The 22,624-nt window shown below is 27.0% G+C and overlaps 1 protein-coding gene across 2 annotated transcripts in view; it reads left to right on the top strand.

Annotated features, from left to right (window-relative positions):
* Positions 1 to 14,840, top strand: part of LOC148229916 (uncharacterized) — a 66,904-nt gene extending 52,064 nt beyond the window's left edge. For both annotated transcript variants that reach the window (XM_088197285.1, XM_088197286.1), the window contains exons 3-6: positions 9,073 to 9,133; positions 9,323 to 9,394; positions 11,805 to 12,071; positions 13,328 to 14,840. In XM_088197285.1, the coding sequence (XP_088053411.1) occupies positions 9,073 to 9,133; positions 9,323 to 9,394; positions 11,805 to 12,071; positions 13,328 to 13,442 (515 nt within the window). In that variant the 3' untranslated portion in view covers positions 13,443 to 14,840. The remainder of the gene's footprint in view (positions 1 to 9,072; positions 9,134 to 9,322; positions 9,395 to 11,804; positions 12,072 to 13,327) is intronic.
* Positions 14,841 to 22,624: the final 7,784 nt, after the last annotated feature.

Here is a 22,624-nt window from a genome sequence, read left to right as displayed (position 1 = left end):
GGAACGGGCCGAAAAATATGTGTATATATATATGCCATTTCATATAAGAAAATGAAGATAAAAATATATGTATGTATCTGCTCATCTCATTTAATTAAAAAAACACGCACTTTATATAAATAATTTATAACTGTAAATACGATACAACTAAAAAAACTATCAAGAAAAATGGCACTTCTTAGTCTCCACGCTTTATTTTATTTTTGTACAATAATCAAAAATGTGACAAAAGCGATCTACGTCTGGCACTCCCGATTTTATAAAGGGTATGCATTTTATCAATACTTTATATAATTAGTTTCCCTAAAATTATAATGAGAATATTTAAATTTATAACTGCAATGAATCTAAAACGCTATTAAATAAAACAATGACTAATGACCATTTGAAGTTAAAAATTAACGACTTTGCGAAAGTTAAATTTTTTATGTGTTATATTATATTTATGTGAAATTTTATTACTTTTCCGTAAAATTTGCAATTTATTACTGGATGTTAAAAAATAGGAAATAGCATAAAAGTGCTGGTAATAAAATGAAGTATCGCTTCAATACTTATTTTATCTACTACACCACTGGACGTGTATGTAAAAAATATACGGAAGCAAAATGGGAACCGATGTGAGCGACACTTCTTGTTTCATTTTCGAGAGATATGCATTCCACGGAAAAAATCTGCGACAAAAACGACAAAACTACACAATGGACTTCCGCTCGCGGGACGGCTTTTGTCGTTAGCTCGCAATTAGCGAGATTTTTGTGCCGGAGTAACGAGCGAGGATTCGGTGTAGCGAGCGTCACGTCACATCCCCGAAAAATCTAAAAAGGCGCGTTTCCACGTGAGAACGCGACGTGAATGAATAATGCGGAAGGACATTAGGGCTGTCGAATATTTCGTGCGCGGTTGATAAGGGTCGTAAATATTATATTGTATATATGCTCGAGAGGGAAAAATTCACGCATGCATATATTATGAGGGTAAACAGTCGCGTTGAAGTATCGAAGAGGGTAAAAAATAGGTATTGTTTTTGTTGTTTTGAAAATAAATATTAAACCATAATTCGAATGCGGCTTACAAATCTATAACAAGAGGCAAATCCCATTAGTCCTATAAAAAAATAAGCAAAAATACAATCGGTGTAAAAGTTAACTTAAAACATAAAAAAATGAATCTTGTAATGACCACAATAATCAGGTAACTATCAACAATAGAGGTTCAATTATCGAATTCTTAAGACAAATAATTTGGATTGCTCGCATGAAAAATAGTTTTTTTAGATAACTTAGAAGTAATTGTAGATAAAAAAAATATTTTTTGGGAACATTTAATTACATATTAAAATTAAAATCAAGGATGAAAAATAAGTTATGTACACTACAATAGTATTATATTGCTCTTTTTAATTATTGTGCAACAATATTATATATGCCTGACAAATTAAATAAAACGATATAGCAAAATATAAGTATTTAATATTAAATAAAGATGTACATAATTTAATACTAGAAATAGAGACAATTTAAGGATAGTTAGGTATAGAAAACAATCCACGAAAATAAACATGTTGCTGGTTTTTAAGCACCTTCGTGTATTAAGAAATAAATTATAATATTAAAGTCTTATTTATATGTATATTTTGATTAAATTCGTTTAATGTATAAGCAATAAACTAAATAAAATAATAAAATTTAAAAAATTAGATACACAAAGAACAATTTTTGATTAGCAAATTATGAGTCAGATCTCTTAAGTTTAAGAGCTAAGATATATTTTTTCAAAACGATGAAGTATATTTCTTCAAATCTGAAGAAATAAACTTCAATTTCAATTGAATCGAATATTCGTAACATAATATAATACACATGAGCTACACCAAAAGTCTTCAATGTGGTATTAACTATTTAAAAAATGTATTTTTAAATAGCTTACTAAATAGCTGACTTAAAACCAACAACTGTCGGTTTCTTACTGCCGTGAGATACCGCAGCTGGGGGGCGTGCGTTTTTTAGAAAATATTTTTAGTATTGAATTGTTTCAATTAAATATTCAAAATATATAAGAAAGTATTAAAAAGTTTAAAAGGCATTTTATTAATGCATTTTTATCGATTTTTCAATTTAATTTAGTTAATGTGCGATCTAATTTTCATATACATTATGTGCATTAAAATAATCACAAATATACTAAACTTAAGCTTTTTATAACAACATTTTATAATGAGAATGACCATTTCCGCATTTCTGCGTTTTGTGTACCATTATTTAATTTAGTAGCATACGTTAACAAATTACATAAATTACAATCAAAATTAAAATGTTGTTAGTTATATTTAAAAAAAATTAAATTCGAAAGAGTTTTTTTGTATTTTATATCAAAAATGTTACAAAATATTGGGAAAACCCAATGATAAATGCTTATAAAGTGATACAATTTTCTCTTATTTAAGAAATGAGAAATTTGGACAAATTAAAATGATCATATACTTATTAAATCATACAAGTTAGTGATTATTTCAATATTAATTTATTTATAATTCTTATATTAGATATGGATATTAATAATACTAATAAGGATATTATTCTGACTGAAATAATAAATGCATATTTTTTATACGGTCACTTTTTATTACATAACATTTTTCTTTAAAATCTTATTGAATGATTTATATAAAAACATTGTATTTCGTTTCATTTAACCAATGAACGAATTATATCCAAAGACATAATATTATTTTTATATTATTTTCATAATAAAACTCGAAACAAAAAGTTTGCTATTCGCGATTCCTAGAGTCAGTCATAAAATTTATATCGTCAAACAATGCCTTCAGGGTGTTAATCGGAAATCCCTCTCCCTTTTTTAATTACCTGTGCTGAATACAGCTGTAAACTTGGAAAATTTAAATTTAAATTTGTTTTTAAAATTTCAGTGGTTATATACCAATAAAAATATTCTTATAAATTCAATTTTTACAAAAAAACTTTAAATTTATCAAGAAATGAGAAATCATTATTTTGCATTTTTCTTTAGAAATATTTTTTGAGAAGATACGCTAATAGCGATAATTGTTTTTTGTAGTTAAATCCCTTCTCTGATTATTACGGAATTAAAATTAAAAATTTGATTGGCAGCTTGTGATTTTTTTTATGTAAAAAGTCAATCCCGACAAACAAGTTGGTCACACCTGTTAAAGAGCATTTGGTTGTAGCTTTTTCTTCATTAGTATAATGATCGTATTGAAACTATCAATGTATTTGTAATTTTGAAGCTATTATTTTTAGTTAATAATTATTTAAATTACAGTAAATTTAAAAGAATATCAAAGTACATTATATTCCTTTAAAAAAGTTACATTGACCTAAAAATTATCAACATAACAATATATTCTTAGCATACATTAGAAATACTGGTTTTACTTCTTGTTTTAGAAAATAAATAAAAGTTAAAATAATCACAATTAAGATATTCATTATGTAAAGTAGTCTTTTCGTGTATTTTAGTTAAAAGATTAGCATATTCAAAGAGCTTGAATGAGCGCTTTAATGCGTACTCTTCTTTACCATAAATTATTTATTTTATATATTTTACCATATGAAACACCATTTCAGCTATTTTATTATTTAAACATAAGAAAAGCGAGCCAATAGCCTATTCCTTTTATTAAACTTTCATCTTTTCATCATATAAAAATTCAAAGCGGTGTAAACGGGAGCAGTTCGCCGAACGAAAACTTTTCATACATCCTGTATTTAGAATCTCATCGTTGAAGCGTAAGAGGGAGCAAAATTCATAAATTCGCCGAACCGGCTACATTAGGAAAATATGAAAGAACTTTATAAAATAATGGCTGACTAAACACATACAGCGAAAACTCATTAATTTTATACATGTGGGACCAAAGAAACTATACTGTTATTTAAACTTGGCACGTTTATATTATATAATGCAATATGGGATCTTACAAGTTTACATTTTTGTACCGGTTTGTGATAATATAATTATTTCTAAATTCATTACTAGCTATTTAGGTATCTCAAAGTCCAAGTAAGTTGTATCAGTAGCAAGAAAGTGATATAAACTTTATTTTGCTTATAGTAGTATTAATAATTCATACTTGTATGTATGGAAATTACTTTAAAACTGTATTCTACTGTAACTAGTTTTTAGCGTGATGCTACTTCCGACGGAAAGCAATCTTCTGTTTCTTTCGCTCTCCTACTCAAAGAACCTACTACTTTTCGAAAGCTCGCCATATCCATTATCTGAGAGTTATGTCCTAGTTCCGCTATCAACTTCCTGTGTACACAGGGGAAGCAATGGATGTCCCATGGCGTGGACTTTTCACAATTTCCACGTGTTCTATTTTCAATCGCGTCGGAAAACGTCAGTAACCATTTCCCGATTAATGGACCGCAGAACGATACAAACCGTTTTACACTTCAAGGCTATTCAAAACTAACTAAATACAATATATACAATACATACATAGGTATTGGTAAATGTTAGACTGTTTAATTCAGAGATTGGCAATCCATTTAGTAAATTTGCATAAATACGACATGTATGTAATATATTTGCATAACTCTTAATATATTCTTCTTTATTATCACTGCTATCAGAAACGTAAATAATTAATATTTATTTAATAATAATACAGAACAATAGAGATAATAAAATCTATAATGCATTTACAATAAATTATAACAAGTCAATGTTTTGTAAAAAAATAATTAAAAACTAGCACTTTTTATCTCAAAATTGTAAATATTTTACTAAAATGAAATTTTGTAAGACTTGTTTATATTATATAACAAATATGTAATTAAAATGATTATTTTAAGTAGTAAATTTACTATTTTCATATCATATACTAAATACGTAAATATCAAATATTATAGTAACATCCAAAATCCACACGTTTATATTTTTTTTAATAAAATAAATACATTATTCAATGTGACGTATATAAATTTTCAAACGCATGCCTTTGTACTGTATGGAAATGTGAAAAATGAAAAAAAGAGCTTAGATTTAATTCATCTCAAATGTAATTTACGACTGGATATGATAACTGTATAAATCTATTCCGCAATAAAATATTACACACTCGTTTCGCAAATGGTTATTTTTCAAAAACGTTCAGTCGATAACGAGTGTCTATAATATAACACTTTCCGTATTCACAGACATGGTTTCAATAAAAGTTCTGGCGCCGACCCTGGACATTTTTTGTGTGGCAATAGCATATGGTACTTTATTTGTAACCTAAAAGTTTGAAAAAATATAGGGATACACATTTCCGGTAATGTTTCTGTAACATATCACAATGTAAAACATGTACGGTGTTAATGCGAATTTATAAATGTTTTTTGATGATAAATAAATTATATTTTTAATTCTATAATAAACATTGACCACTAATTTATTAGTGCAGATTATGTATTAATTTTTAAATATTATGATTATCTACTGCATTATATGAATTTTTATGTATCTAAAATTAATCTCCAATGTGGTAATCACGCAGTGAGACACCAGACTGAAATATTAGTGTATTATATATAGATAGACGTCACAATAAACAACCTATTTTGATTTTATTTTAATTATTTTTAAAGTTTGGTAACCCTAAAGGGTGTGACTTTGCAACCAGTAAGACGCAGGTAGAAACTAGTAATAATTTATTAGATTATATTACATATATTGCAAATTACTATGATGGGCGAGTATCGCTTTCTCCGAGCAGTGGTGGAGAAGCTGGCGCAGGAATGATGTACATGAAAGATCCTCAGGGGCTTTTTAAGTTTCGCTTCTAAGTTTCGCTTCTTAGAACATCGAAATATGTATAAACCTTTAAAAAGGCTTATAAATATTTCAACGAGAATGTTATGGCCTCACGGTGCTTTTTATCTTCCGGTGATATATTGTTTTCCGTGACCGTTTTGTAACAAAGAAATATTCATTCGATGCACCGGAGAATCCTTGCGTGTTATTTATTTTGAGCTATTTTTTTTCTAATAGTAACGAGGGCTTTGTGTGATCGCAGTATCGTTTAGTTTATCCTTATTGATGAGTTTCAAGTATAGGATTCCTTTCATATTCATCACGATATTCCTCAGTGAAATCTAAAAAAAATCTTTCTAATCGTTTAGATTTATAATTATATAATAATCACTAATTCTGATTTTAGAGGTGATAGAATTTGAAACACATTAGTGTCCTTTGGATTAGTTACCGACTCACTATAATACGTTTATTGATACACAATGATTTTTAAAAATACACATAATAATCATGTTTATAAATCACTCTTTAATAATCGTTAATCCAATATAACTAATTTTGTAAAATATGTCCTTATCGTAGGTTTATTTACTATTACTACTTGTCACTAATTTATGTTAGAATATAATATAATGGACGTGCTAACATACACAGCAATATAATATATATTCAACAAACACAAATATGCAAATGTAGCAAACGGGTGATACTATGATCATACAATGCCCAACTAACATGAACATACACAATATCTGTATAATATACAATTATTATTGATATTAACTAAAGTTGTTATGTACATAAAATAGTTATAAGTACACCTTTGTTTACTTTACATTATTAGATCGATTTATAAATTCACTATTGATGATTAAATTCTAATACATATAAGTATTATTGACTACGTAAGCTTCGTTGTAAAATAGTAATAATGTTTTTACCTTAAGTTAAGTAAAATATTAAATAGTACTACATTAAAGTAATATTTACAAAAATTCACCCCACTTTAGGTTTTAAGCGATCCCATCCTATGTGTGTTACAAAAGCTTAAACAATATTTTTTATATTATATAATGATTCTTACTATTTTATTTACATGTATAGCGGTCGATCTTTCACTATTTTGAGGTTCCCCAGATAGATATTTAAATATATAATTGAAGAAATAATAAATAAAAAACCTCTTTTTTTTGTAATATTTTTTCAATTTGATTTATTGTAAATAATTTATATAGAAAATAATATCAATAAATAAAAATACAAAATTAATCAACATTACAAAAAATATTTTATATTAATGCCATAAAAAATATTGAGAAACTCTGAATCGATATAAAAAAATCAACAAAAGCCGATTAATATACAAAAAAATATGTAAAATAAATAAACGAAATTAATTAATAGAATTTTTTTTAAATAAATTAGTCAAAGCAATAAAACGTTATGAATAACTGATTTTTTTCTTTATTTTACTACAAAGCAATACAAAATAATAATAAATAAGTAACAACAGAAATAATTATGAAAAATACTTTAAATTACTCACTTTCAGATGTATACTAACAAATTAGCAAATGTATATTAATTAACTTATTACTCAAAGGGTTACAAAAGAAATCAGAATTTTTATTTACTTCCACATACACAACCTGTATATCTCCGGGTAACCCTTTATAAGCTATGCCATTGTGGTCGCTTCTCATGACGGATAACAATACTATATAATACTTGTTAAATAAGATAATAATAACTGGTTATGTCATGAAATTTTGACTTTATATATTTTTTATAGTAATTTAATAATTTATTGTAAATATGACAATATGTTTTGTGAACTCACAAAAAATCTATAAATAAAATAAAATTATTAATTCAAATATATTGCTTTAAAAATTATATGAAATGGTATATTTTTATGAATTAAAGGAATCGAACTATTATCTGTCGATTTATTTAAATAAAAAAATTTACTTGAAACACATTACTAGAAACTGGAAGTCATATGTTAATTCACATTGAAAGTTTAGCTCTCAATTTACTCACACTTACCTTGTTAAAGTATTTTGATTAAATTTTATTAACATTCATATAAAAGTTTTGACTTATTTTAATTAAAAATATATAAACCTCACTTTTGCTGAATGTATAGTGACGTTAAAGTATTGTGTACTTCTATCTTAAACATTCCTCATTATAAATCAGAACAAAGACGCCGCAGGAAAATACTGAAATGTTGAAGGTGCTGAACCAAAAATGTTGCAGAGACTCTCTGTGTTTTCTATAATGAGTTTCGTCATTACTTTTAAATGAAGATTTTTAATTGTTTACAATTATATTATTTAATAAATAAACATTAAATCTTTTATGTATTTGGTTTAGATGTATGTTCAATTTTTTTAGGATCATTTGGTATATGAATTATTTTTGCTATTGAAAAATAAAATATTTTTTCGACATACAGTCACTATTATTGTATTTTTTTCAAAAATTCTCATTTTTCGGGAAATTTGCTGATTTTTCAAAAATAATTATAGAGCATTTTTTTTGTTAAAAAATTAATTTGTACGAATATTTTTAAATGTTTTAGTACCGCTGCATTTTTTATATCGCGCATTTAGGTGATCAGATACGAAATTTTGTAACTAATAACCCATGACAAATTTTGTCGAATGCTTTTTCAAAGTCAATGTATACAACATTTACTTATCACTGTGCTGATAAAAGAATGGATTTCAATTGACTTTATTTGAATTTTAAAAGTAAATTGTCGTAATAAATATGTATTAAAATTGTATTTGTAATTCATTAATAATATTAGTTTATATCTGTTTTATTTTAACATTATATTATTTTAAAAAAATAGCTATTTTATTATTTATTTATTAAATGCCTTGAACCCAAAATAAGTTTTATTGCCAACTTTTACGGATAATTGGGAATTCCAATCATATAGTTATGCATAAATATTCGTGCTTAATATATGTATATGAACAATTTTCAAGAATTTTGGAAGCTTTGTAACGCCCTAGGGTCTAAGGCTTAACGAAGTCAATTATAAAAGAAAATATTCGTAGAAAAGAACGCTGTTATCATTTCACATTGAGTGTTTAATAATAGGGTGTTTTCGACGGACATCGTAGAATGTCAATATCAAGCCACCAAATAGCTAATATCATATTACACCATATTTTCCTGTCCTTACTGTATATTAAAATTCTCTCATACATTTACATGTACATATATATTTATTATATACACTATATAAATATTTGACTTTCATTGTTTCAGTATTAAGCGGCGTCGGAGTGGAGCTATCCGTGAACAAGCACTTGGCCGGAGTGTTTGTTGTGTGAGTACCTTTTTTCTTGTATAATAAAAAATGTATTCATCCGTCCGCTTTAATGTATCTATTATGTTTTATATGCACGAGTTTTTTTGTAAAAAATTTCAATTCCGTGCTTTCGGCCCATATTTCTACATCGTCGGTATCCATTATGATGCTAATAGTGAAACATGCTTTCCTTTAACGTTTTCGCAGGTTGGGCTCCATCATCGTCTTCTTTCTGGAGATCATGTGGGTCATCACATTATTCATCGACCTTTGTACGAAGTAAGGATAAATAACTTTTTACTTATATGCGTTTATGGACGAAAGTGTCGGAAAATAATGGTCGTTTTTTCTATGATACTTAAAGTAGCAAATTTTATTTTATGAAAAATATAGATAAAAACGGCTTTTAATATTCGTTTTAAGGTCATTGTGACATGTTGAATAAAAGTGTGTTTCGTATTATAGACATTTATTTGTTTTTTTAACGCCGAATATGTCGCGTTCCCAGGATGGCAATATTTAAAATGAGTAAAGTAAAGTCTACTTCTGTTGAAAGATATATGTGATATTATCTTATATAATGATCTCATGTAACTGTGTTTTCTTACATTTTTAATGGTCTTTATATAACATGTTTGTTTTTATATCAAATGTAAAAATACATATAATTTATAAGCATAAATATTTATTTTTGGAGGAAAGAATATTATATGACTAAAATTAAAGGTCATATGTGACACTTAAGAGAAATTTTATGTATCGCATATATACTTACTTTTGATCAAAATGTAAAATATCTCATTAGAGTATATTTTTATTTTTTTAATATAAATGTGCATTTTATGCAATTAAAAAATCATGAAATAATATAATAACATAATAGTTTATATTTAACTGCGCTCAATAACTTTTCTATTTATGTAAAGTTTGTCTGTATTTAAAATATCAATCTCTATTTTTATCTACTTTACAATTATATAAGCATACATATGAGGTGTGATCAAAAAATATGTTGAATATTTTTTTATAGCAGCAACTGCTGACGCTACATTCATTTGAAGTAATAAGTCCGATAGCCAAATCCGTTGAGATAGTCAGTGTCAAGTTTGAACAAGTTATGACTTGTTAGCCGGCTTCCAGAGCTGGAAGAGTGAGGTAGTGTTTATCATGTCTGTCGCGCATCATGGATTTCGAACAATTTTGTTTTGAGTTGCAAAAAAGTGCCAAAGAAGCTCATGAAATGTTAAAATCAGTGTATAGCGATAGCTTATAAATATTTAAAATTACATTAAAAATCCTATGCTTTATATAAATAAGAAAATCTCGATTTACTGGTATAATTCGTTTCGAAAAAGTGCTTATATTTCAAAACAAATTTTCTTATAAAAAAAAATCGAACTGAAGTTGATTCGTTCCAAAATTATAAAATATTTATACAATTATTTATATTACTGAATCACTTTTGTCTATCAATGATAGCTCAAATCTTTTATTTTTTGTGGAACTTAGAACTAGGAAGAGATCCTCTGAAAAATACGAAATACTCATAAAAGCAAGCTACTTCCAATTCGAGGGTCCACTGTATGTAACATAATTATATATATAAAAAAACAACAACTTAGAGAATAGTATATAATATATTGTTTTAATAATCACAAACGAAACAATTTTTGCGTATGAAAGTTTTTTTTACATTTTATTTATGAAAAGTATAGAATATATAGAACAATGTTAAAGTTACATTTATTTATATGTTTATAAATATAATTATCAACAGGCTGTTACTAAAGTTATTTTAAATGTGTTTAAGCTAAAAAAATATATTATAATTGGAATTTTAATTCAATGATGATCTTTATTTTCAGTAATTTTTCAACCGTATTTCAGTGTCTATGACTGTTAAATAATGTAAGATAAAAGGCATTAAGAACAATGTAAATTAAAAAAACAAAGCAAAGCTTTTCACAAACTTGATTGTTGATTTTTTAGAACAATATTAGTACATATAATTTTTAAGTATTATCCATATTTTTTTTCTATAATATCAATACCAAAACAACATTACTTAGAAACGGATGCCGTTTGAAAAATAAGAGCAATTAAAAATAGACTAAAATTTTAAGTGCTACATAAAAATCAAGAAAACTTTTATTTTAAGTAATTTATAAAAATATTTTATAGGCGTAAAATATTTTTTATAGCCTTATTTTATAATAACATTAAACGAATATATCAATATAATGTACGTGAGACATAAACTACTTTGATTTTTCAAACATAATTAGACAAAATTACATCAAAAAAAAAACTATACAATAACTATATAAACAATACAAAACTATAAACAATACAACGTTGAACAACAAATACTGTAAATTATAATACGAACTACCTGAATAATAACTAAGTTTATTTAATTAAATAATATAAACCTAATTGCTTAACGAGAACAACAATATGCGCATTATAAACAATTTATATTCTAAAACAATTCCCAATAGTATAAAATTCACATAACGTAACTGAATCTTATCTATACTAACGTAACGTTGTAAGTTCGCGTGACGTTTTTGATATATCTCATCCTGTCACGAACGCCTAACTTTGACTTGACACGAACGAGCGAAATGTATCTCAGAATTGAGATTTTCTTATCAACTGTTAATAAATATCGTTTCTGTTTTGGCAGCGAAAACGAATACTCGAGCATGCTGAGGTGTTGGGACGGAGTGCTGAGGTGTCGAGGAATAAGGAGGAGTCCCGTTTACGCGCTAGGTGCCTTAATTATGGCCATATGGCCAGGATGGACGTGGCCAGCCAAAGCCGCGGCAACAGCACTGTTGATACTTTCCATATTGCACATCGTCAACACCACTTTGCCAAAAGCTCCTGTGCCGCTTCTGCCGAAGCAGAGGCATCATCTGGTGACAGACGCAGCGAGCGACTGCACGGAGAGGTATAATATTATATATTTTCCGTGGATCCCATGGAGCAGTATATAGTTTAATAAGTAGTATAGTGAAATATTCTTACTTTCAGTACAAGTAATTATAACAATAACATAATAATAAGAGCAATGAGGTGGAGCGTTGAGGTAATGAATGTTTGCAGTCAGTAGATATATCATTGGCTACGTGTGTCTTACTTTTTTATTATTTTAACCTTAATTAATTAACGGGTAACTCAAAATAATAGCATTTCGACTTGTATTAAAATACTTAAAATATTGGAAAAAAATTGTGGCTGTTATTAAAATAACAGCAATTTAGAAAAAATAAATAGTTTTTATTACATTTGAGTAAAGATAATTAAATAAATAAATATTTAATTATTTATTGCAAATACATTGATTAATTAAATATACTTATGATATTATTAAATTACAACTCGATCATTTGTGCGTATCAATTAATGTATAACAATTATATTTCACAAAATCCAACTTTATATAATTAATCCATAGATGGCCATATTTTTTAAGACGCTGTAGTTATGTGTGAGTAAAGTAATAATAAAAAAGCATTTAATAAACATATAAATTTGATTTAAAAAAAATATATTTTCACAATTAGATTGATTTATGCACCACTTTCCAAAAGTCTATCTGAACTTTAAATTTAATAATAATTACTAAAAAACATGGATAATAAATTTATAAAAAATATTTTGAAACTAATTTATTATTATATAGAAAAGTTAAAATTGCTATGATATATATTTTTAAATACATTGAACTGCTTCGATTTAAATTCATAATGTTAATCCCAAATATTTTGTGCTTTCCACATTGACTTAAAAATCATTTGCAAGTATAAAGAAAAAATATACTTTTCAATTTAGAAAATTTATATAAAAATAAATTTTAAAAGCTGTCGGTCCCTCACTGTCGCGAGGTACCGCAGCTAGTAATATATATAATGTATTTATATGGATAAATAAATATCTGCCATCATATTTGTATTTATGGTTCAAAACAAGTTATTTATCTAGAATAATAAGCACGAATTTATATAGTTAAAATCAGACAATACATAAATAGGTACCTATATATATTTTTTATATAATCTTCAGCAAGAATCAAAACAATTAATATAGAACTCTCAGAGGGGCATCAAATTTAATCGCGTACTTTTCTACAGATTTAGCCTATTTCGTAATTGGGTCAACGAGGTTGTTTATCGGATTAAACCATTAATCCAAATCTTTTTATAGGTACGACGACATAACCGAAGTCCTTGACGACTCTTTTCCGACGCCGGTGGCAAACAACGTTCACAGCGAAATGGTACCCAGCATCAGGGACCAAGAGGCAATTTTGGAGATATGACAAAAACAAAATGGCGGACCGCAGTGTCCGTCTATTGAATGTGCCACGACTGTCGAGGAAAAAACTGGCGAAGTTAGTAAGAAAACAGTGAACAGTGCGACGAAATCCAAAGTACCAGTGGACTCAGGCCATTGGAGCGAGGAGGATAGTGACGAATTTAATTTCACTTAATATTGTAAAAAGAAAACATTGTAATAATGTCGAATCCGTGATATTGTAAATATGTTATAATATTATGCGAAGATTTTTGTACTTTAATATTAATTATTGTGATATGATTTTTGAAAGGTCGATTTTAATACAACTGCCACGAATATGCTTTGACTGTATTTCATCTGACTTATTTTTTATAAATTATAAAGTGTATGAATTTCAATAGAATAAAATGCATTAAAATACTAACAACTTTCTGACATTATCATGATTAAACACAATGCTCTTTATATTCGACAAGTCGATTGTATTTCTCAGTTTTTCAATTCTAGGCAGTACTTAGTGAAATCAATAATTTGGTTTGGTGGCAGCAGCTAAACATTGTTGTACTCACTATTATTTCACTTATCATCAGTGATAAGTAGAGATTAAAAATATGAATATTAACTGTTCACAATAAATGTGTATTATGACTGTTAAATCGTAACTTTTTTATATATAAAATAATTGTTTATACATATATAAAAAAGTAACCATGTTCTAAAACCATTGATAGTAAACGCTCCACTGATCTAGATTAAAATGTCTAAGTATGTTTGACCTGCTGTTTTTAGATCAGCAAAAATGGTTCATATAATTTTGTTTTTAGTGCTTAAAGAACTTATTGTCATTCCCTGAGAGCAGATATTTATTAAAAAGCTAGAGTTTTCAAGAAAGGTTAATATGCTACAATTTATATTTTTTTCTTCAAATTTTAATTTAATTCTCAATGCACTATTTTAGAAGCAGCTGGTTTACTTAAGTTAATTACTCGACTTTGTATGTTTGAATATTATTTATCTGCTCTTTATATATGTTTAACTATTATTACTTATTTTATAATGAGGCATATTTGTGGCAGTATGTATGTTTGTATTAAAACATAATATAACCCTCGAAGAGGAATGTAATCTAACAAAGAATAAAAAGATAATAAACATTCGTGCATTATCCGAGAATAGAAGATATTTTTTTATATTTATGAAATAAAAGAATAAAATTTACCCTCGGCTTAACTTAGATAATAATAATACAATAAGCAAACATCATAAATTGTACACATTGTTAAATAAACTTGCCTTGAACGTGTATGTATAAAAACATTTTGTATATTTTTGTCGTATTAATTACATCAAATGTATAATATAGATACGCATGTGTACATATAAAAAAACAATAAAAAACACGTCTACATTTTTTGTAACGTAATCTATGACTTTTTAAAACATTTTATCGAGACATATTTGTGACAGTTTATACTTTAAAATAAATAAAGTTGGAATATATATCTATTTCTTTTTTTACTAAAAATTACATTATAAATGTATTACTTTTTACGCACTACTGACTTCAAATTATTTTTCGGCGTCTATAAAGGCATCTAAAATTAAAACATTTTCATTAAATATAATATAATATAATACATAGATGTTTGACGTAGAAGACTTACGTATAAGTTTACTCGAATATATCTGGCGCCGATTTTCCTTCGCTTGTCAAGCATATTACTCGATATTGACATCAAATGAACGGAGAAAGTCTTTTGGGAAATGCTTTAGTCGGCACATTTTATATAAATCTCATATATGCCAAAATGTGATAATCTCTTATATAATCCATTATGCTCGGATTGAGCGCGTTAAATCCGATATTTAATTCATACGTACGTTTGAAGATAAGCGTATTGTAGTAATGCGATTAATAAAAAAATACAAGCATTAAGGAAGCAATAAATCAAAGCGATAAGATATACCATACATAATAAAAACTAGGTTAACCATGCGTTCCATCAATCTCGAACGGAAAAATCAATTCAAGAATATATTTTTTATGACAAAATATGTCAAGGAATAGATAAAATTATCTTACCAGTGATTTTAACACAAATTTCGTCCATATAGTTTGTCATTTAGAAACAGAGAATATCAATAGTTGAAAACTACTTTTGTACATATGAATAATAAGTAAGTATTTTATAAGAATATTTCTAGAAAAGATTTTAGACAAGCTAGGGGATTATTTGTATAATTTATTTACTTATTATTTTCAAAAATGTTTTCAAAGTATGCGTTATAACAGGAGGTCTTCATTGCCCTGTGTAATTATTTTCGTCAAAGCCAGAAAAGAAAGGACTAGTGGACTTCGAATGTCGTGCTAATAAAGCAGAGTGGAGTGTAAATTATTTTGTTATCGAATTAGATGAAAACGCTAAGTTTCTTGTGCGATTCGATCTTGTGTCTGTTCTAAAAGAATACAATGTATGTAGTCCTTATCAGACTAAGTACCTGGTAAAATATGAACAAATAAGAAAAATGAGGCTGTAACTAAAGTCGATTCACGAGTAGCTTATTTATTAGCTAGTATAATAACCATTTACTAATGATATAATATTAAAGTCGTGTGTGATTGTTGCAACCTTATTTTAATTTCACAGACTTTCGCTAAGAACAGTAGCAGAAGTATTGAGCACATTGTGAGAAACATCAATAGGCAATTTAATACCAAAAAAATATTGTATTGTACACAAACTTGTTCAACTCTTAACGCCTAACCTATGCAAAATTATAACAAGTGCATTTTGTAAAATAAAAATATTTTGTATAATTAAAGGTTAGATGAAAAAAATAATAATAGGTTACCATTTTCAGAGACTTACAAACTACATACATGATTTACTGGGTTGCACCACATTGAAATAAAAATGAAAATTTTGTATCAGCGGCGCGGCGTACACTTAGAGAACCACTGGTCTTACAGATACTGCTGTTTATTGAAGGAGTCAGTGCTTTGTTTGAAGTTTAAATTTAAGAAGTCAAATGGAGATTATAGTAGGCTACCAAGCATGTGCCAAGCTATCGGTCCTTGGCCGGCTGGCCCCCGTCAGAAGTCCCGTCCCGTTTTATGAGCCAGCTAAAAATTCAAAACTTTATTTAAAAAAATTAGCTCCTTTATTATTATTTTATAAGTTAAAATTTTAAACTAAGTATAGATCAGTTTCATTGATTGGCAACAACTGGATGAAGAGAAATGGTCATACCTTATACGTCGACACAAAAAATATGTTCGGTATGTTTGTTGTCGCGCTTTTTAATTAATCCTGTTTTGTCCCAATTTTGTTTAATGAAAATATGGTAGCCGCACACAGAACGAAACGTTCGTGCGTATCTCAAATAAAGTTGTTATGGCCGAAACACCAGCAAGCATAAAAAACTTTATACGTTCGTTTTTTCCCCCTTTGATCAATCGATTACACACCTGTGACGTTCTACATTCTAACCTCATTTAATTAATACCTATATATTAATAATTCACTTTTATCATTATTGATACATGATAAGATTATTGTATTTGTATTAAGCTTGCTTATTTGTATCACAACTTTTACCATCTAGTGTTTATAAATATAATGACAAAATAAAAAAAAAATAACAATTGGAATCTCTTACAGCTAATCGTTATTTTAAGTGATGCATATGACATTATGGACGTCAGTAACCGGCAAGGAAAATCAGTTTCATATAACATAAAGAAATCAATGATATGAATAAAAGGTAAATATAATATTTAACATTTAGCGTATTATGTATAAATATATAGTTATAAACTAGCGTGAATTATTGTTTATGGGAGTTTTCATGTAAGTCAAAAGTCAAACCAAACTTAAATTCCAGCAATTTTCGATATGTTTATTTTGAAAATATATTAGACTTACATAAGTTAAGAAAATCAAACATTAAATGAATTAAATTATGAGAAAAGCAATCTTATTGAAACATTATTTTAGGTAATTAAAAGTGGTTTACTTTTACAATCAGCAGCAGCATTTCTAGCAAGTAAAAGTGTTAGTTTATTATTAGATACTCTAGGTTCTGGCATTTATTTCTCTGAATCTTTTCTTTGCTATCCAAGCCTATTTTGTTAGGGACTATATCATATATAAAGTAAACCCATAAATGTTGATTATTTAAGGGTCCAATATAAAAACTAGAATCCTATCCGTAAAAAATTATATAAAAATATATTTCTTCGTCTTATGGCTATTTAAATAATATAAATTGGAAAAAAAATAATATTAAAATAAATTCAAACCACTGTTGTATGGATGTGTATGCTTTTTCTAATATATTGTATCTAATTCGCATTTACAGTGCTTCTTTACGATAATGTTCTAATGCATGACTAATACCAAAAAAAAGATGAACAAAAACGGTTGATATGTGAGTTGTAGATTAAGTATAAGTTTATTTGTAAATTGAGTATAAAGTTACTAATTAAATTTAAGGAACAAAAAATAAGTAATACTATAATTAAAAATCAATCAACCCTGATTAACGATTTTATAAAATACAACAATATTATTATCATGCGTCATATTCGATTTGATACAAAAATATTTGAGTAGCTTATTATTTTTTTAAATTAAAGTATGTACCTAAAAAATACCATTTTCGATGGGCAATAAACATTAATAAACGCTTTATATATGAGCCCATAATTATAAAAGTGGACTAAGTAATGTTTCTTTCCTATCGAGATATTCAAAAGTTTGCGTTTGAATTAATTAAAAAATATTTTTATATCACGCAAGACATGTTTTGAAATTTATATAATGTGCTAGATTTATAATTTATTTTAACATATAAATTTTGCATGAAACATACAAAGTTAAGGTTGAAATGACTTTAACCGTTTTAAAAAAATAACTGAACGTATTAAAATTGATTTTAATACGTTCGTTTTATTTTTTTTCATCTATTTTTTATTTCTTTACTTAGACCACTTTCATAATTATGGGCTCATATTACCTACTTATATGCGTTATCTGTTATTTTTTTAATGGGTACAATATTAATTCATACATTATCATACTTAAAATATAATTAAGAATAATATAAAAATAAATTGATTCGATTTGACTCATCGTTAGCGCGACAGCAATATTTTATACAGGAGCGCTCGTAAATCGCGTCAATTAATAAATCCAACACCGGCACCACCCTAAAATGAATTAATTCAACTCGGCGACGATGCTGCAGCAAGAGGGTTAATTCGTTGGAAGCTATGTAATTTTGTCGTACTCTTGCTTCCGACTTTCGCGGTGTTTTCTATTTAAAAGTCTCGCAGTGAAGAAGTAGAAGTAGGTAAGTATGTACTCTTCCCGGCCGTATATATTCATCAAACACCCTTTTAAGACTGGTTGGCTGAATTTTCCTTTCCGAGAGGAAGTAGGAAATTAATACGTGCGTAATTTATGACATCCTGTCTGTGTAGGTTGTATATAGGATTAACGTCCTATATCTACTTTTAAATGTTGCATTAGCGTTTATGTGACATAATTTTGCAGTACATAAATGAAATTTTGATGTATAGAAGCTCTTATGTACTAAAATATAATATAAATACCGATTGAATAGATTCATTAAATAATACTGAAATCACTGAAATTTTATAAAACATATCTTAATATAATACTTTGTTAATCATAATAATCAAAAATAAAAACGATAAATTGCTAAGATAAATACGATAATAACTTCAATATTTCTAAAAATAAAAGTCAGGGGGTAGTTACGTAACTGTGTATATAGCTTATGTTATATATCGAACAAAATTATCTTTAAACGCACAACTTTATAATATTTTTTTTAATAAATGGCTTAAGTGATTGAACGTTTTACGAATCCCTTTACGGCGTTCGTAAGGTTTCAGTATTAACGCTTCGGTCCTTTCGGTCGGTTTGCTCTCGTATTTATTAACCCTCAAGGGACGGACCACAGCTGCTAAAGTCTCAAAACTAATATTGTACACATACACATATAGTAAATACGCATATGCATCCAATCCATAATAGTGTCTGTCAGTAACGAAATTGTTTATAGTAAAAATAATGATGGGAATTCCCTGATGAGTACATAGCCCAAGCAACACAAGCATACTACTCGTCCACCGTCCTAATTTTGGTAATACTGCTGAGCGAATGCAAATGGTTCGAGAGATTTTGCATTAATGTGTATTAAAACAGTTGAGTTTGATAAAATTAAAGCACAAGTTAAAGCTGTTTTATACAGGGTCTATTAAAAAGTCAATAAATAGAAAAGTATTTTGTAAATAAATTTTACTTACATATATAAATAGTATATATTTAGGAATCTTGTGTAAATAAAATACATCATTAAAATTACAATTTAAATAAAAATCGATACGTACTAGTGGATGATTGCATCGACACAAATTGTATATAATTATTAGTTAGCTAGTTTATATCTACAAAATGATTGTCTACGTATTAAGAATTTCTTTAAACATATTTTAAATAAGTTTTGCATCTAAATCTTTATTGTAAATTTCATATTAAAAATGTTCGCAAGTTTATGAACGCTGTTTTGTAAAAGTTGTTTAACCCTATTTATTATATGAAAATTTGTGGTTATTTTGTTACCCATGGTATAACGCCTTAAAAATTGTAATCCTTTTTTATTCCGTCGTTCTTGTTGCTCATATTTATATTTAGTATTAAAATAGGAAATATATAACCATATATTACTTGTATGTCGTTATAATTATTATATGTATTTTAAATTATTACTTTAATCTAAATTTTTCGCTCTGTTACTTTTATTATTACCATTTTATATATAATAAACCGGATCGAAAATAATATTTACTTCATAAAAAAACTAGACATATACATTTTTAAAAAAATATTTAGAAGCATTGAACATTGGTAAGTAAACTTGAGAATATACTGATTCATTTTACAGTTGTTATCATAGCATAAATGAGTTTTTTTTATTATTATATCGTAATATTTGGCACTCTATGCATTGAGTGTTATAAATATGTAAGGGCATATTTTTTTAGGTAAAATGGATCCAAGCAAATTTTATTGACGCAAATATTTTTTTAACATATCCAATACAAGCGAAGACGAGTATTTTTCAGATGATGCTGAATTTGATATTTTCAGCAACACAATAAAAAATCTGTGCCTCACATCGAAATTAAAATTATAACTAACTACTAATATTACAATAAAACCATAGAAGTAAAAAAAGGATAATGGAAAGAATAAAAATAAAAATAAATAATAAAGTGAAATCTCTTTGTAACGAATAGCAAAATAACAAAATTCCCAGTATAGCTTTGTACTCGATTTTTTTATATAAAATGTTTTCATTGTAACGAAGACTGATCTCAGTATAACGAAATATTTTGATCCAAATTTTAGAATAACGTTACTACTTGACACAATATTTCTCCAAATTCAGTTCGTCCTTGACTTGGCATGTGATGAATATGATCACAAGCCACATTTAAAGTGTTTCGCTGACCCTTAAGTTTTTTTTATAAAACATTTTTTAAACAAATTTTATTGTGTTCATTACAGTTTTGTAAGAGGTTATTTTAATGTTGTAGTAATATAAAATAAAATAAAAATATATCATCTTCCTTACATTCAATATACCGAATTTTTTCTTCGGTCCCGTGAGCTTCGCTATACTGAGATTACACCTCCTTAACATTAACCATTTGAGTGCCACATGTTTATTTATATTATGTAAGAATTACCAACAATTTTTTTAACTAAATGAGTAGCAATCGAAATATTTTTTATACACTATAATAAAAACATAACAGTTGTTAAACGTATGTACATGGCAAAACCTTAAATTAATTTATTGGTATTTTAAAAAATATTAAAAAATAATATATTGTTTTCAATAATGAACCTGGAAGTAATATTTGTGTAAATTTCTTTCTTTTCTGAACTTTAAATGAAATTAAAAACTCTGGGTTTGTTTCGAATAATAGCAATGAAACTATCTTCGAATTCATATTCCATATTATTATTAGCACTATTCATAAAATCTTTCAGCAAATCGTCATCATTTTTAAATGTCGTTATTCTGGGTAAATTAAAAAAAAGTATATTTTAATTATATATTTCCACCATTGTAAATTTAAATTGAAGTAAAAATCAATATACATCAGTAGCTAAATAAATTAACCTAAAACAAATGCGGCATGCGGAAACTGTCAAGAGATACTGACGTAACATGTCGAAACATGTAACCGCTCGCGCTTCTGGCAATTTTAAAAATTAGTCTTGAAAATCAGATTTAAAAATCCATCTGATTTTTAAAAATAAAATAAAATCCATCTGATTTTCTAAAATATTTATTTACATGTGTAGAAAATATCTAATGGACATATTTTTATATTGAATTTATATTATATTTTTCTTCACATGATTTAACATGTGTAGAAAAATATCCAATAGGTACTGTAGCACAGAGGTTAATTCGAAAATTCTTGTTTTTATGTTTCCATTTTTAATTATTTATATTCTTTTGTTCTTAATGCATAGAATGCCGCACACACACTGCTATATATGGTTAAATATATTTTTATCAATAAAATTTTGAATAATAGTCTAATATTTTTTTAACGTGTTAAGAAATATTAAGGATGAAATAGCGTAGTCTGTAACGTCTTGAACTAGTAACTCTGAAGTTGCAGGTTCGAGTCCCAGCAGCGGCACTCCAATTCTTATTTATAAAAAATGCGCTATTATTAAAAAAAATACTTTGTTATAACGCATTGGGCTTACGCCTGTCAAGTTACAATGAAGATTTAATAAAAAATAAATAAATGTTTCTAACGTAAATCTAACGAGAGATGCCAGTGCAACTGGAGCAAAGTACTGAAGAATCTTGACACAAGACTAGAAGAGCTGGGGTAAATTTTTGGAGGAGGCGAAGTTGTTGGACAAAAATGAATAAATTAATTAATTATGCGAGCTTCTATAATTAGTTTTTACATTTATTTTATTAATATTAATATTTTATTAGTTAATAAAATTCCAAAATAAAGTGAATATTGCCTTTCTAATTATAAATTTAAAAAATAACTTTGACACCTACGCTTTGTGGTGACATACTTAGGCGTTTTATATGTACATATGTACGAATGTATATTCATGCTTGGGG

This window comes from Plectrocnemia conspersa, unplaced genomic scaffold, assembly GCF_051122295.1.
Source record: "Plectrocnemia conspersa isolate PC_06_02 unplaced genomic scaffold, ASM5112229v1 ptg000011l, whole genome shotgun sequence".
NCBI classification, from domain to species: domain Eukaryota; kingdom Metazoa; phylum Arthropoda; class Insecta; order Trichoptera; family Polycentropodidae; genus Plectrocnemia; species Plectrocnemia conspersa.
Note: the sequence above shows the minus strand (reverse complement) of the source record. Positions and strands in the feature narration are given on the sequence as shown.